At 40.1% G+C, this 16,315-nt stretch overlaps 3 protein-coding genes across 6 annotated transcripts; 1 reads left to right on the top strand and 2 right to left on the bottom strand.

Moving 5' to 3' along the window:
* Positions 1 to 4: 4 nt before the first annotated feature.
* cfap91 (cilia and flagella associated protein 91) lies at positions 5 to 5,460 on the bottom strand. Its single transcript, XM_041056990.1, has 17 exons — positions 5,303 to 5,460; positions 5,136 to 5,212; positions 4,546 to 4,703; positions 4,314 to 4,394; positions 4,068 to 4,124; positions 3,792 to 3,970; positions 3,435 to 3,612; positions 2,656 to 2,813; positions 2,365 to 2,538; positions 2,110 to 2,249; positions 1,916 to 2,029; positions 1,743 to 1,814; positions 1,457 to 1,603; positions 1,148 to 1,369; positions 877 to 1,025; positions 653 to 744; positions 5 to 409 (listed from the first exon to the last, which is right to left on the bottom strand). Exons 1-17 carry the CDS (start codon positions 5,382 to 5,384, stop codon positions 204 to 206), a joined length of 2,286 nt encoding a protein of 761 aa, XP_040912924.1. The 5' UTR covers positions 5,385 to 5,460; the 3' UTR covers positions 5 to 203.
* Positions 1,574 to 12,292, top strand: si:ch211-214p13.9 (cell surface glycoprotein CD200 receptor 1-A). Of its 4 annotated transcripts, none has more exons than XM_041056984.1 (8): positions 1,574 to 1,698; positions 8,344 to 8,435; positions 9,582 to 9,641; positions 9,838 to 10,140; positions 10,378 to 10,647; positions 10,835 to 10,934; positions 11,024 to 11,066; positions 11,156 to 12,292. In XM_041056984.1, exons 2-8 carry the CDS (start codon positions 8,366 to 8,368, stop codon positions 11,222 to 11,224), a joined length of 915 nt encoding a protein of 304 aa, XP_040912918.1. In that variant the 5' UTR covers positions 1,574 to 1,698; positions 8,344 to 8,365; the 3' UTR covers positions 11,225 to 12,292. The 4 variants fall into 4 exon arrangements, with proteins under 4 accessions (XP_040912918.1, XP_040912919.1, XP_040912920.1 ...); XM_041056985.1 differs by lacking the exon at positions 1,574 to 1,698 and having other exon boundaries at positions 5,435 to 8,435; positions 11,156 to 11,231; positions 11,275 to 12,292; XM_041056986.1 differs by lacking the exon at positions 1,574 to 1,698 and having other exon boundaries at positions 5,435 to 8,435; positions 10,838 to 10,934.
* si:ch211-214p13.7 lies at positions 12,271 to 15,744 on the bottom strand. The gene is made up of 5 exons (XM_041056989.1): positions 15,452 to 15,744; positions 15,043 to 15,195; positions 14,267 to 14,286; positions 14,145 to 14,185; positions 12,271 to 13,773 (listed from the first exon to the last, which is right to left on the bottom strand). Exons 2-5 carry the CDS (start codon positions 15,060 to 15,062, stop codon positions 13,585 to 13,587), a joined length of 270 nt encoding a protein of 89 aa, XP_040912923.1. The 5' UTR covers positions 15,063 to 15,195; positions 15,452 to 15,744; the 3' UTR covers positions 12,271 to 13,584.
* Positions 15,745 to 16,315: the final 571 nt, after the last annotated feature.

Below are 16,315 nucleotides of genomic sequence, written 5' to 3'. Positions count from 1 at the left end.
TAGGTTTTGCTGCGCAATTGTTGTATTACACTGCAGGATAATGAAAGAAAGTAACACGTTTCCAGGATTGAATATCTTATTTGAGCACATTGTCTTCCGTGTAAACACAAGTGGTTATGAAACTCATACTTAAATCATAGGAGTGAACAGCAAATTTAGACATAGTGCATCTCAGTACACTTGTTATATGTTCAGTCCCTTCTTTACTCAGTTTGATTATGGTGTTGCTCTGTTTCCTTCTCCTGCTCCACTTGGCCGATGATCTGCTCAAGGACTCGGTTGGAGGCTTTTTCAGAGGGAGAGGTCAGATGTGAGGCCCCCAGAATATTAGGAAGCATCCCAGAATGCTCTGAAGTCCCATGAATGATACTCCGAGCTGCCTGCAAGTGTCTCTGCTGCCGCCGGTGCACTGGGGGAGAGAAATCACAAGGTTAGACCAGTGAGTATTTTCTGTCTTTTCATTTGTTTTTAATTGTTACTGCAAATACTCCTTACTTTGCATATAATATCTAATAATTCTCTTAATTATTATAATTATTATTATTAGGCATTATTATAATCTTTGAATATTATTTCAACTTATAAAACATTTGAAAACATTTGTTTGTTAGTGCAGCTGCATTCTGTGTGAAAACAGAAAAACCTCCCAAACCTCTTTGCCTGACATTGATCTTCTCCACCTCTGGAATAAGGAAACTGTACACCAACTCCGACACAATCTCCTCTGACTGAAGATTGTTGCGGCTACTCACACACACACACACACACACACACACAGACACACACACACACACACACAAAGGATTTTTGTTTATTATCCTTGAGTTTGAATTTTTGAATGCAGAGTATGAGCAGACATGCTGAGGTGTCCTTTACCTTTCCTCCATGGCGTAAGCAATGTCATTGACCTCCTTTGCCCTCCTGCGGATCTCCTCTCTGGCCTGCTGCTCTGCTGTCTGCTCCAAGGTCCCCAAGATGATGTCCTCTAAATACAAATCCACAGTTTCTTGGTGTACCTGCACCACCTGTAACACAGTGTTAAGGACATGCACATACATGCATTAAAATATGTGCACCACCTGCACTCACATGCTTTATTTTTATAACAATTTCCTTTGCATACACTTATCAGGAAACAAGCACGCACTTGTCTAAAGATCTCGTCTTCTTCTCTGCGTCTGCGCTCCTCCGCCTGTCTCCTTCCACTCTCCTCAGCCTCTCGAAGGCGACGGTCTCTCTCAGCCAGTATTGCAAAGGCATGGATCCTGCGCTCCTCCTGTAGACGAATCAGTTCCTTGGACAATGTGTCAAACAGGTGTTCAAGCTCTGTGCCTATCAGTCTCGCCTGAGACGCCTCCTCCTGAGAGGTCTGGGAGGAGAGAGAGAAGGCGTAATGAGATTGTAAAATTTGTCATGTCTGTAAAATTTTGCATATGAATGTGTCTGTGTGTTTCACCTTGTGTCTATGCTTGTCTCTCTGTTTTTTCAGGGTGATTACAAGCTCTTTGTCAGCTTTCTGGAGATCCTGTTCCTCCTTCTGCAGGGCATGGACAGTCCTCAGTTCCTGGATAAGCTCCAGATGGTTCTCCTTGCCCTTAAACATCTGCACAACAACAAAGAAGTGAACAGAGATGTCCTTACATCGTGAAACACATGCAAACATTTCTGTAGGAATTTTCAGGCATAACAGATGTGCAGGTAAACACACACACACGTGCATGCGCATGCAGACATGTTCAGACCTCGTACTGCATACTCCTTCCTCTCAGCAGTTTCTGCAAGTGGATGGCTGCAAGCTCTATCTCCTCATCCCCCTAATGAGGGACATATAAATTTATTAACAAATACCACCTACAGTACATGTAGGATGAACATCATCAGTGTCACTTAGACTGATGCATAGATATTAGCTGACCTCTGGTGGCTCCTCCACTCTGGGAGTGACAGGACGAGGAACAGGCTTCTCCTTCTTGACAAGAAAACGCAAGGGCTTCTTTGTCGCTAGTTCATTCTCTTCCTTCCTTAGGGCCTGTGGAGCCACAATTGGTAATCCATGTGTCTCTAGAACTTCAGTGATATGCTTAATGAACAGATTTCTTTTTGCTTTACCTTGTATCTCTCCATCAGTTTTACCTCTCTGCTCACAGGGGGCTCGATCCTATCCTTGATGATGTTGACTTTGGGTTTGGGTGTCTTCACCCATGGTTTGAGGACTGAGGCAGACAGTCCTGCTTCTAGCTCTAGTAAGCCTATGACAGAGAGTTGAAAGTTATCTTAACAATAAAGGGATATTGTTGTCTCTGAGACGCTATTACGGAAAGTACATACTCAATTCTATTTGTCCAAAAGCATTTAGATTCACACCTTCATATGTGTCTAAGTAGTGGCTTTTTAACTCATTGTTGCAGGTACTCCTAATGAACGTGTTCCTGCGGGTCTGAGGGGCATATGCCCGAGAATCTGTACAGTCTCTGACAATGCCACGCCGCTCTAGCTTCCCTTCCACATTTCTTCTTTTAGCTTCCAGTTTTCTCAGTGCTACACACAAAACAACAATGAAAAAGAAGAGACAGATGAAAGGGGGTGAAACAGAACAATACATTTTTAATTGCTATATTGAATATTATGTTGGTGCAGAGGCAGCGGTTGTCTTACACCTGATGTAGTCATTGTGGATCTTGTTTAGCCTGGTCTCCTTGTCTTTTTGGAGCTTAGAATATATTTGGTGCAGTCTCTCGTTTGTGACTTCTTTCTGGGCCTCGCTTCTCTGTCTCAACAGGTCCTTAAGCACAGAAAGACGAGTCTCTTGCAACCTGGCCACCACCCAAAGAAACAAGGCATTGAAGGATGGCATGTTTTTTATGGTAGAGACAGCAGGAAAATTAAGGGGGAGGACAGGTTCACCAAGGTTGCTTCGTAAGCCAAGAACTGGATATCTTCCACATGTCCTTCTTGGCTATACTTGGTTCAAACATTGTTCAAACCCATTTGTCAGCATGCATTTTCTCTGCTTAAACTTATTTTTCTGACCACTTGAGGGCAGCAGAAACAAACAATGAACACAAGACTGACACAGAGTGTGCAGTAAATGATAGTGATGAGAGCAGTGAGAGTGAACCAAAAACAGTAAAGTGTCAGCTGCAATACCAAAGTGACGAGCTGAAAGATGCTAAAAGGCTCCATAGACGTGAGGATAACTGATAGATGTATAACAAAAAAGACAGCAGCTATTCAAGTTTGGGGACTTTATGGTTTGCTGCAGGGCACATGTGAGGGCAGACTCTTCCCCAAGAGTTATGAACAAACAGGACAGGTAACTTAAATCTGTTCCAAGCACTGCACCAGCAACATTTTAGGTAGGTAGTGGTTCATTGCATTACTTAAGTCTTATCTGATTAGGGATAAAAAAGTGGTTGAGGTGCAGTACCACTCACTTCTGGATTTCTGCTTCTCTGAAAGCCCACTCTTTGGCCTCCATCTCTTCCATCATACGCCTCCTCTTGTCAAGCTGACTCAGGTCATCCAGTGGAGGAAGGCTGACCTCCCAAGCTCGTTTGGCACGTGCCCGCTCTATCATTTCCACTTCTGCCAAGCCTGCTGGCAGACCACGACCTGAGGGGAATTGTCATTAGAGGGTTTAGATGTTAGTAAAGGTAAAGATGCAGACAGGCTGTCGAGCTGGTAGGTACATGTAGACTATTCAGCTGAGAGCACTAGTAGGAAGACTGGACACTGATGGTTTTAACAATTATACAGTACAGTCTATAACTGGTGAAGATCTGATTTTGTACCCCAAGTCAAAGCTGCCAGCTGCAAGAGCTCTGAGGGAGTTGTTCCAGGTTGTATCACATACTCAGGGCTGTATGGGTCTGTCTGTGTTTCACTTTCCCTGTAGTCTGTTTGGACCCCCACAGTGAAGTGGGTGTATTGTTGTTCAGCATTCTTTCCACCAGCTGTTACAAAGTCTTCTCTGAGGTGACAAAACAAGAGGGTACACCCTCGACCAGTTAACAGGGCACAACAGAAATGGCTGAAAAATAAATAAATGAGATGCATGCTGCACTTACTTTGGCAAAGCAAAAATCACATCCGGAGGAACCTGCTGTGTGAAGGGAATTAGAGGGCTAAAGGAAACAGAATGTAATGCCATATCAGAGACCATGTCAATATTTACGGTGCAAATATGGGCAGCAGGGCAGTTATCTTTTGTAAACTGTCATTGTACCAGGCCGAGATAACTGCTACACAGTTATAGTAGTATGACTGTATTCCACCATATTCAAAGCCTCAGATTGTAGGCTGGCTAATCAAACCGTTTAAAGTATTTCCAGCGATCAGCTCCAGTCACATGGCACTCCTCCCTTTTCAGCCATAACTGAGCTTTTGGAATAACCCTGTCAAAAAGATAATTGGGAATCAAAGCTGCAAACTGACAAATATGCCAAAAGACACACTTTATATTTGTAATAATTAACAAAGTTAACCTGTAAGTTATACAACTCAGTAAATGCTGCTGCTCTTTAAAATGGTGTTTGGTTGTCTTACCCAGCCAGCTGTTGCAGTGCCTCTTTGCGCTGTTCCGTGTGGCCTCGCCAGCGGCGATCAATAGATGCCGGTACTGGGTCTGTATGGTCCAGCTGAAGAGTATACCGTGGGTGGTGGGACAAGTTACTGAACATAGAGTCAAACTCAGGCACTCTCTGCTGAGTAAGGAAAAGAGAAATAATGTCAGTGAGCGTATTTCCCTGTTAGTCCGTTTCTTTGTTCCCATGTGTTATTTTAATAAATGCATTTGTCAGCTTAAAAAATAGGTCAGCACTATTCTGGAATTAAATCCTGGGTGAAGTTTTAAGATGGGTTTACCTTGTACAGTAAGTAGCTGAAGACAACACCGTGTCATTTTTAACAAATCTGTGTGCATTGTGAGGAGCTTCAGGCCACAAAACTTAAACAATATTTTGTACTTAAGAGTTACTAAGCCAAAGTGACTATTGCCTCTGAATTTGTACTTGTACTCAGTTATGGTAAAATTACTCTTTTAAAGAGTTACAGCACCTTGGGTAGAGCTTAACCTAGCATTAGTATTAGAAACCCAACCAACAGTACACTGTGGGACAACCGGGGACACAACTTACGACTCGGTCCTTAGACGCATAGGCCTTGAGGCTGGACCTGGCATGGTCTACCTCCGATGACACCGTGTAAACTGGATCTGTCGCGACAGAGTCACAGTTCAGTTCACGTCAGCTAAGTAAGCTATCAAGTTTTCAGAGTTAGCTGGCGTTTCGTTACGTTTACTCACCGTACAAGTAGTCATAAACCCGTTGCCGCCTAACAACTTTATCCGTTTTTTTAGGAATCGTGCGAGTGACAGACACGCTCATTTTCGTATTTCAATTAAAAGCCGTCGCTTTCCCAACGATTTTCACCTCTCTATTTACCAGTGTAACCATGGAGACGGTAAACTAGGCCGGCTGGAAGTGGGAGGAGTTATTTCGTTCATCGTCTGCGTACTATATAAGACGACAGGCAGCTATAGCAAATGATGGGCGTGTGCGTTAGTAAATATACAGTATAGTTCTTTGATTAAAAAAATCAGTGCGTGTGACTAAATTGTTATATGAATTGTTTTATGCTCAGGTGCAACGACGAACGTTCCTAAGTACAGTTCGGGTCGTGCTTCTGACTGGCTTGTTCTCCAACTGAGTCGTAGTATTAAAGCAATATAACTTGGTATGTTTTTGCTGCTGGACCGGGGGGCAGAATAGTGTTTACCTCAAAACAAAACGTACTTTTATTTAAGTACTAAGTGATCTCTGCAGAAGAGAGTTAGGACCACGGGGGCGGGGGAGATTAAAGTCAGAATTCTGAGGAGAAACTCAGAAAAATAAAAGTCAGAATGACTTTTTTTTCCCTCAGAGTTCTGTTTTTTCTTGTTCACATGTGGCCCTAATCCTCTTCCCTAGTGATCAAATCATATTCAAATGATAAAATAACATCTATGTAACTTGTTTTCACAAATTTTCATTTTGAGTCAGCTTTTACCCAGGGAAGTCTTAAAACCGTTTGCCTAATATGAATTTTATTTATTTATTATTTACTTATTGTTTTGCTTCATAGACCTCTAATTTTCCTTACAGCATATTTTTGGCTCGTTTAAAAAAGGCTGATTTTGACATCAACAGGAAGTTGGTGTTATCAAGGGGAAACAGTGCATGCGTGCACACACACACACGCACACACACACTTGTACATCTAACTTTGTGAGAACATTTATTGGCATAATGCATACCCTAGACCCTTACCCTAACTGCAGCCATCACACCTAAATGCCTAACCCCCACCCTAATTCTAGTCTGAACCCTAAAAACCAAGTCTTAACCCTCAAACATCCCTTTGAAAAGGTGTCAGAAAGTGAGGACCACCAAATTTATTGTAACTTTCCCAAAATGTCCCCACTCCCAACATGTAAAACAAAATTCAAACCAGTACTCACAAAGATAGCCATTCGAGTACACACACACAAAGCTGGCACAAAGAGTAGTTTTGTCCTACTTAAAGTCTGTAGCCTCTCAACCCATGAAAGTTTCTGAGGAACGCAGATGACCAAAACCACATTACTTCAATATTACTGCAGGAAAATGTTCCCATTCTGTGGAGAGGCTAGTCAGCCTTTCGTGCCAAGTGTGCCAGCTCACAGTCAGCTGAACTTCTTCTAATAGACAAACACGACCTAATATTAGAGATCAGAAAAAGGAGAACGGCCTTGTGCCTGCTGGTCGCCTGAGTTACTGTGGATATTACTTCCTCACATTAGTGTCAGTTTTTTAAATCCTCAAGCCACTAGCTGTAAAATGTTTTAAGTGGAGGCGCGAATAAATCAGGGTGTTCAACCAGAACATTTTCACAAGTTCTGTATCACAAGTTTTTGTTCTTATATTTTTTCTTTGGCATAAATGAGCAGAGGTAGAGTGAACAAAAGAAAAGGAAAATATATATATTGTTTATCTGCCCTATGTGGTCTTGTGTGGGGCAGTTAATATCAGGATGTTGCATTACAGGATGTACTCATTAACCACAAACCCATAGAAAATACATAACCACATACAGACAACCAACTGTGTTTGTCAGTTCATCTCTGACATGAGAACTGGAGACGGCGTCAGTAATGTCGCCTGAACCCACATTAACGCTTCATAAACAGCACATGTAAGCAACTCTGCACTGTGTAACCCTTAAACACCAAGATGCTGTCACACCAGCCCACAACTAACAGCTTGCATCATATTAAGCTTACTCAGCATGTATGATTTCTGTTGAAATGTATAAAATGTGCCTGTGCACTCTGTGATGACATTTTTTTAGTCTCAGTTTAGATAAAATTGTTGTAGTCTAATAAAACGACCTTGAAATAAATTCTACTTTCATAATTCTGTAATGTTCCTTCTTATTTAGCTATTTTAGAGCAGTGTTGATTCACTTTTATTGGGATTTTAAGGGCTGCATAATTTGTGGTGCTGTTACATTCTGCTCTGAAAAAAGAGGTGTTTCAGATATTTTGCCCACTCTATTAATATCAACCAGAGCATCATGCAACACAATTCAACAACACCACAAACTACAGCCTTAAAAATGTCCATAAAGAATCAACATCTCTGTCTGAGTTTCAACAAAAACTGAACATTACAACTTATTTTACACTGTCTTAGTTTTAGGTACGTGAGCCCAAGGGAGTAAGGTATTCATATAAAGTGAGTCTACTGAACAGGCAAAGCCATGATTTTATTTATATTACAACACAAAACAAACTGTGAATGTGTGCTTCACACGAGAATTGAGCATATAGCTTTGGTAATAGCATAACTTTATTGTGCTCCCAGTTTATATCTGCTTTATAATGTTGCCTAGCTCAGAGTGTTCATAAATACTGCTTTGAAAGAGGGTGATCATGTGACTGGCAAGAAAGGAAACTAGTGTCTTGACTTTTCAGATGACATCCTGTGTGGGGGAAAAAAAAGGTAGTTCTTTGGGTGGAAAGCGGTTTGGAGAGGGGGAAGAGATAAAAGGAGGGAGGTTGTTAGTCACATGTCCTTAACATTTCTTTATCATGAGGAGTGTGAAAGATTTTCAGTTTGTCTGGATGGAGTTAGGGTTACGGAGAACCTGCTTTACTCACACCTCTAACTTATGGGGCAAGAAAAAAAATGAAATTGCGTGAGAAGGGTAAAAAACACGTAGCTCATTTTGATCTTACTGCAGACAACATTCTGGACTGAGGATTTACTTTAAAGCTTTGATGGTTCTCTTACTGGTGTGAGAGGCACTGTTGTATCAACTTTACAGAAGAACCTGAGGACAAGTGGAGATGAGGGACATGATGTGGGTTTATGCTGCGATTATCCTCTCGGTGTCCGAAGCATGGAGCCTGGATCCAGGTTTGAACATTAACACATTTTACTCACATGTGGTTTTAATACTTGATATTTTTAAACCTTGACAGGACTCAGGTTTTAAATACAGACATGTTGTTTTTAGAGATGCATATATCCTCATCAAAGATGACTCCTATTGAAGACACTACTAAACCACACTGTATATGTTACTACTATTTTTTATTTTTTTACTGTACAAACGTGTCATTTGTGGTACTTCATACTGTGTGCAAATTGTCATTACCTGTAATGTAACTCTTATCAGTCTGTCGTAACCATTTTATTCTTTACTGTGTAATCAGTAACATGTGGTAAGTGTAAGCATGATATAAATGATTAGCTGCTCTGAGATTTTTGTTCAATTGTCATGGTATGACTCAGTGTAGACAGTCAGTGGAAAGAACATGCATGGAGGTGGGGTAAAGCTGAAGCTGAGAAGGAAGGAAAAAATGCGAAAAGACAGAACCGTATTTTCTAAATGAACATGCAGCCCGCTGCTGCTTGTATCTGCAGTGGAAATCGTGATCTCAGGTCAGGGTGGCACAGTACAGCTGTTTTCCTCTGTGGGGTCTCTGAAAACTGAAAGAAAGACTTCTGATTGGGGTCTGTGGTTTCACAGTCACTACACTACAGTGCTGTTTTGCCCACTCTTGTCAGAAGTAAACAAGCTTCAGTCCCTCATAACACTCCACAGTAAACATGAGTCAGTAAACCTTGATTTGAAATAACAATGGTAATGTCATGAGCTTACTGTGCAGAGAAGTAGGTGGGAGAGATTATGATACAAACATTTGCCTGTTTCATAAGGCTTTACTGTCAGATTTCACTATTCCAGTCATGTTTTTTAAATTTGTTTTGTTCTGTTTTGCAATTTTTCTTCAACAGCATATGTCTTTCACTACTGTTTGTTATTTAGCAGTGCTATTGGTCCTGTCCTGTCAAACTGGTTTTAATAGCATCACTTCACACCTTCACTAGCTGACTAACTGTTTAAACTAAAGGACGCATAACATAAAAAACACCAAGATTGTTGCTCTGCTGATCAAACACTTCTGAATGAATCACAAGCTGCTGCTTTCTGACCCCAAAAAAACAAAAACCACACACTGTTTTACTAACTTTTCCCTTATATTTACTATCATCTCTCAGGAACTAATCAAAGCACCTCTACGAATTCCAGCATTTATTCTCCTGCTTTGCCAGTTCATGGTAAATTTATTTTCTTATTTCCCTGTCCAGCTATTTTGCAGTATGAGGAAAATATGCTTTGTCATTATTTTTAGTTTCTTTTGGAATGTAATAAAATATTAATAGGGTGTACCAAATGTTTTGAAAAAATAATTACAAAGTGAAATTGAAAGATCACAGCATCACCACTAATGCAACTACTCTTTCCCTTTTTCAGTTAAAAACTTAGCTTTCAACCTGGGGAGTGATGTTAACCTGACATGCAGCAATAAGACATGGAATGAGATAATGTTTGTTATCTGGGAAATACAGCTGGAAAGCCATAACTGTAAGATAGCCTTTAACAATGATGGCCAAGGTGAAGACTCCTGCAATGATGGCAAGTCCCTCCGGAACACATCTAGCTATCAGTCATACCTGCACATCCCAAGCTTCTCAACCAGTGACGTGGGGGTCTACAAGTGCGAGTTGGTTTACAACGGGGGAACCAAAAATGATGTGTTCCACGCAACTATCACAGGTAGGGCCATATAATTAGTAATGGTAACCTCATAGTAACATCAGTTCACTGAAATTGCACAGAAACGAAGAAAACAGTGAATTCCGGTTGCCCCCAGTTACATATATGAATGCAGACAGTTTTAGATTTTAAAACTGAAAATTTCTGTTGCTCTGAAAGGCCTTGAGTGTAATTCTGAAAACCTATTATTATAAAATTATTTATTATATTACTCCTGCTTTGTCTTCCCCGGCTCAGTTCCTCCTATTGCATCAGCCTGGATAGAGAGTAGAGGCAACAAGATGGTGGCTGTGTGCAAAGCTGAAAGAGGAAAACCTGCTGCCAACATCAGCTGGAATCTTGAGGGAAACTCGACGACTGTTGAAACAATGTCTGGCTCAGATGGATTAATTACAGTTGAAAGTCGTCTGGAGCTCACTGAGGGCATGAATATGGAGACCCTAACCTGTGCTGTCAGTTACCTGAACTGGAAACAGGACCGGATTTTTGAACTAAAACACAAAAAAGGTCAGGCTTCTGCAGAGTAAACAGCACAAAAGAAAAAGTACAATAAGGTTTAGATTTTAAGTCTAATGTGTTCCTTGGTTAAAACAATCCTGGTGTTTTATATTGTTGTGGTATTCATTCTTTATAAATATGTAATGTTGATGTCCATTAGACTATAAATGAAGCTGTAATCTTCTCTCTCTCACAGCAGGTTATTTTCCTCTGCTGCTCAGCCTTCTTGTTGTGGTTGTCGTCGTATTTTTGGTGGGATTCTTATTTTTTGCACAAAAGAAACAAATGTGGTTGAGGTAAGAAGTTTCATCTGATGAAAAACAAATCACTTGCAAGCTTTTTTTGTCAAGTCATTGAGCTGATTTGTGTTTGTACCTCTTGCCAGGAGATGCCAGCAACCTGATTCTTTACCAGCCAAATCTCCACCGGTGAGTCATTTTTCTGTAACTCTGTATTTTATGGTTCTATGTGTTTTACTGTGCATTTTATAAGTTTTGTTCACAACACCTCTTTTCAGACAGAGGATGTGGAGGAGGTGGAGCCCTACGCCAGCTATATTCAACGTGTGAACTCTATCTATAACTGATCTGCAGATTTGATCTTCATAAATTTCTTGCATATGCATCACACTCACAGTCAGATGCACTCTTGAGAAACTGAAGGCTGTGAAACTGAGACGTGGTGAAATAGTAAAGGGAGAGGAGGGAGATGAAAGATTTCCGATAAGACGGGGGAACCTCTCAGGTCTGACCTAGCAAACACTTGACTGATGGAACAGTGAATGTATCTTATGTCACATCCTCTCCCATGCACAGTACATGCGGCCCACTGCTCCTTGTGTGGGTCTCATGAGAACGTTATTAGTAAATAAGAGTGCAACTGCTGAATTAGAAACAATGCAATCTTCAGCCAGACACAGCATGCTTATAATGGATTTTTTTATGCTACTGATGAAATACACGGGCTATAATCAGGTATAATTATGCCTATTTATAGATTAACTGCAAAGAGACGATCAGTTCTCAATAGATTCTTGCTGCAGTCAGCCCTGTAAAAAGCCAAGCAGAAAAAACACATGGAATTCAGTGACGCAAGTGCTTCAGTATGATGTGGACAACATTATGTAAAGTGTTTGTGTTATGTGTTAATGTATAATAATCTAATTACGTATATATTAAATTCATCTAAACACACTGATCTCATTTTAGCTTTGCTCTACAGAATTAGTAACACTTGTTTGGATTTGACTGAACTTGAATTTTCTGATGCTGATAATGTGTTAAAAGTTAGAGTAGTGTGACACGTTGTGTTAGTTGTTTACAATACATTATTTTTCACCGGGTTAATCAATCAATCAGTCAGTCAGTCAATAAGACTTTATTTGTATGGCATTTTTCATACAAATACACTGTAGCACAAAGTCCTGAGCCACCCGGTTAAAACAAGTTATTAAGGGGAATTGGGAGGGATATGAAACGGAAAAAGGGACTATTCTGCCATCTTCTGGTGGAGATCAGACCAAATCATAGGTTGCAACAACAATAAGTTGTGTTAACCTTGTGTTGATTAATTTTCTCTGAAATGTTGCTTTAGAATCTCTTCTGTGACTCCTTTCAAATATTTCAAATATTGTGGTGTAGTTGATTGATGCGACAGAATAATGACTTTTAATCAATTAAAAAAAATCAATAAAACCACAATGTAACAAAAACAATTTACAGTATATTACTGTACACTACTCTACCACTGAATGTGCACCCAGTCAAACACAAAAAAGTCTTGTAGTTAGATAAAGGTTTAGACAAAAAAAATGTATGTATTTTCTACATACGCTTACAGAACATAGAATATATAAATTGTCAAGCCTTACATGTGTATTTGTAGTACGTGTAGGAGAAGGTACATTAATGTTACAATCTTCCAGCATGAATTTGATAATGTGGCATTGGCATAAATTACACACACAGTTTTACCATTTTATTGTGCAAACAGGCCATGCAAACGACGTTAGCCTACTGATGCAACGTGACATGGGCTTAACTGAATGTTGGGTTAAATGTGAAGCAAAGCTTTGGCTCTGTTTCAACAAAAACAGAAAAACAGACTATAGATAAAGATCGAGCTTTCATCTGCAGTAGAAAACCCTAGAGTGACAGCAGATGTGCTTACATTAACTAGCGTGACTATAAAGTCAATGGGCTTCTTCAGTATCCTCTTTCTGTTTAAATGGTTATAGAGCTGTTGTTTATTTCCTTTCACGTCGAAAAAAATTGCAGTTGTAGCACATACACCCACTGAAAGTTGAAAGCATCACACTTAATATACCAATGTTGATGACTAATTTTTCCTTTAAGAAAATCGGAATAAGTTAAAAATTTGACACATAGTAGCTTTAAAATCTTCAGTCATCATTCAGGTCATGTTGTAAATAGCAATAGCTTTTGGAGGTGTTCAGAACTGATGAAACTTTCTGCATCTTCAAGTCTTCAAACTCAAACACCAGGCCCAGTTCCTCTGGATGTATTGCTTCCATATCTTTAGTTAATGTTTTAGAATTCAGGTACATCACACTAAAAACCTTCACGACCTCCTGTGGTTGCATTTCTTTTGTAAACAGGTCAAGTGTGACACATGTTTGTCTTCTTGAGAAAGGAACAACACAGCGGTTTGCAGACTTGAGGTTCCCTCTGCAGTGAATGGAAACGTCCTGGGTCTTAAGGTTTCCGCGGCTGGTGGCTGTTGAAAGTTTTTTTTCTTCTCATTTTGTCACAGTCTTTTCATCGAAGATCAAAATTGGAGCAGCTCAACTCAAAACTTAACAGTTCAATTGCAAACGAGCTCTTGTACGTGATTACAGAATTTCAGACACTTTCTCCTGTTTATGATAAAATCTACTAGTCCTGCATCTTGCAATAGCCCCAAGTGAACTTTTCCTCATGTTTACATTTATCCCATGAGTACGTAATCATCTGCACAATCGTCTTTGGATGAGCTATCAGATGCAGTTTCGGTTTGAAGTGCTGCTGGGACATTAACTGTGGCATAGTCACAATCATCGTCGGTTAGTGCTCTGGTTGTTCTTGATCCCTTGATAGTGCTGTGGTCAATAGAGGCGTACGTTACATCCTCGGGAGTCTGTCACAAGATGAGACACAGAATGAGATGGTAATTCTGCTGTCTTGAACAAATGGTTTGTTCTGTTTTTTGGTTGTTTTTTGGGTTTTTTTTTTTTCTCACACTGCTTCTGTAACCAGCACACATTTTGATGTGTTTAGTGGCTATGACTTCCTGTGGATGAAAGAAGCAGCTTCGCCTCACTCCTTCTTTTACAACAGAGGCATCACACCAGTGTTCACCCATTATGCATATCAAATGAGGCAGTACCTCTCTCTGGGTTATCATAAAAGCACAGAAACACACCCATGCCCCATGAAAAGCTGTAACTGATAAACATGAAGATTTATGTTCAACAAAAATAGACTCAACATTGGTGTGGGCTGGTCTACCTTATTATCTGTTTTGCTTCTATCATCTGGTGCAGAGTCACCTGAAAGAAAAAATGTCACTTTATAAATGCAAGAAATATGCATACTAAATACTACAAATTCTGTTATAAATGTAGTTTTACCTTTCCTTTTCTTCTTTATCCTGACAATGAAACAAATTGAAATAATGAGACCTCAGAAAGGACAAAGTCATCCAGATCAACATAGTACTAAACACAGTACAATGAAATCCATTAGAAATATTCCTTTAGCTTCCATTTAGCTGGTTCTTATGACTTTCACACCATAAAATACCATAAAACACCATAAAACACCATAAAACATATGATGATAACTGTAGCCTGCTCTTCAGGCTTGTAGCTTTTGGCCCGCAGCAGTGTTTCCTTGACAGCTTAACAAATGACTGTGTGTGCTGGAACAGGAAACACTTTGCATATGGCTACAACCCACGCCTGTCTGTGACCAACTGTCTATGCTAGTGACTAACTGTACAGGGCGTGGAATTTTACATACTTCTAGGTCACCGTCTCAACTCACATTAAAACAAATGCATCATTTGGTGCACAGCAAAGATGCCAATTCTTTATGTTTGACTCGATGTTGATGAGGACGCTGAATGAAGCTATTTTTGAACAGTAACCACAATTTCCTTGCTGAAGAAAATACAGAAGCTGCTTGCCGCTGGTTCAAGATGAAATGCATCGCAGTTTCATTTAAACGAATGCCCCCAGTCTTATTGCACTGTTTCTTTTTAAATGGTTTTGCCCACAGTTTCTTCTAATTGAATCACTTTCGTACTGCAGCTGATACAGTGAAGCCTTAGAATGTAATTATAACTAGTTCTTTTCTCTTATGTGTGAGTTACCTGTATTGTGTGTGTCTAAGGACGATCACTTACCCTGAAGTGCAGTTTCCCATGATTAGCCCACAGAATCTGGATGTTCACAGTGTCAGCAGGTGGCAGGTGGTACCAGTGCCTGGTTGTTTGAGAGCAACTTTAAGCCTGACAGTGTAGTAGAAACGGATATCTCTGATCTCTCCCCTGCAGCAACTGAATGCACGCAGGCCACAGTAGAGAGAGAGAGAAAGAAAGAGAGAGAGCGAGAGACAGAAGACTGTGTTATTTTGATTTCCTGTGTGCTATGGTTTCTAATGCAACACACACATGCGCACACACACAGACACACACAAAGATGCATGTATACATGTTGTAGGGGTAAATACAGACCATAAGAGTCAATTCACATGAATCACAACAAAACACAACAAATATTTTTTCAAACAACAAATAGAGGTTCAAGGCTTACCTCCAACTTTGTTGGGTAGGTGGCAGAACTATCAGCAGCAGATATCTCAGAACGTCTGCACTGCTAGATGCACAGGGGGTAAGTAGACCAACAAGAGTAATGTTTGCTCTTGTTTCTCTATGGTCTCATTTGCATAATTGTGCAAATTTTCTTGATGAGCAACATGAGGAAGTCACTGACCTTTATCCACTGTCACCGGAAGTCCAGTTTACTTTACAAACCCTGTCTTTGTCCAGAGTAGTAGTAGTAAAAAATAGAATTTTATGTATAAAATGATCATTATGCTCATTCAGAGATATCACAATTTAGTTAAATCAGTTTGGGAAGGTTTCAAAAAAGCAACTCACTATGACGATCTACTGTACTGCGAGTGTTTGTGTCAGCTGTCACCGATCAGATATCTGAGAATGGATAAATTTAACAACTTATCTCATACTGTCATCACTTCTTCAAAAAACTATGTATGAATATGCAGTAGGTGTCTGTGTTATACACTAGGGGGCACTGTTGGAAAAGGCCACAAGGATCTGCCCTCAGTCTGCACAGGAAAAGGTGACTGTTGACTTACACCATCTGCTGGTTGGATCGAAGGAAAGAAAAAGCACAAATCAATCAGCCTTGGTATGTACAATGTCAATGCACAACATCTCTAGTCTAGTAAGAATATGTATAAAGATGTGCTTTCGCTGTTAGGAAAAGAAGTTATTGCCATGTATGTTTAGTTCTTTAGACGTAGCTCCATATTGAACATTGTTTATTGAAGCCAGAGTAGCTGCTTGCCATTGCACTCTGGCAGACTTTTGGCTATTTCTTCATCTGTGGAAGCTACAGATGTTTGCACAGATTGGATAAGGGAAGCAAGCA

Source organism: Toxotes jaculatrix, chromosome 15, assembly GCF_017976425.1.
Source record: "Toxotes jaculatrix isolate fToxJac2 chromosome 15, fToxJac2.pri, whole genome shotgun sequence".
In the NCBI taxonomy this organism is placed as follows: Eukaryota; Metazoa; Chordata; class Actinopteri; family Toxotidae; genus Toxotes; species Toxotes jaculatrix.
Note: the sequence above shows the minus strand (reverse complement) of the source record. Positions and strands in the feature narration are given on the sequence as shown.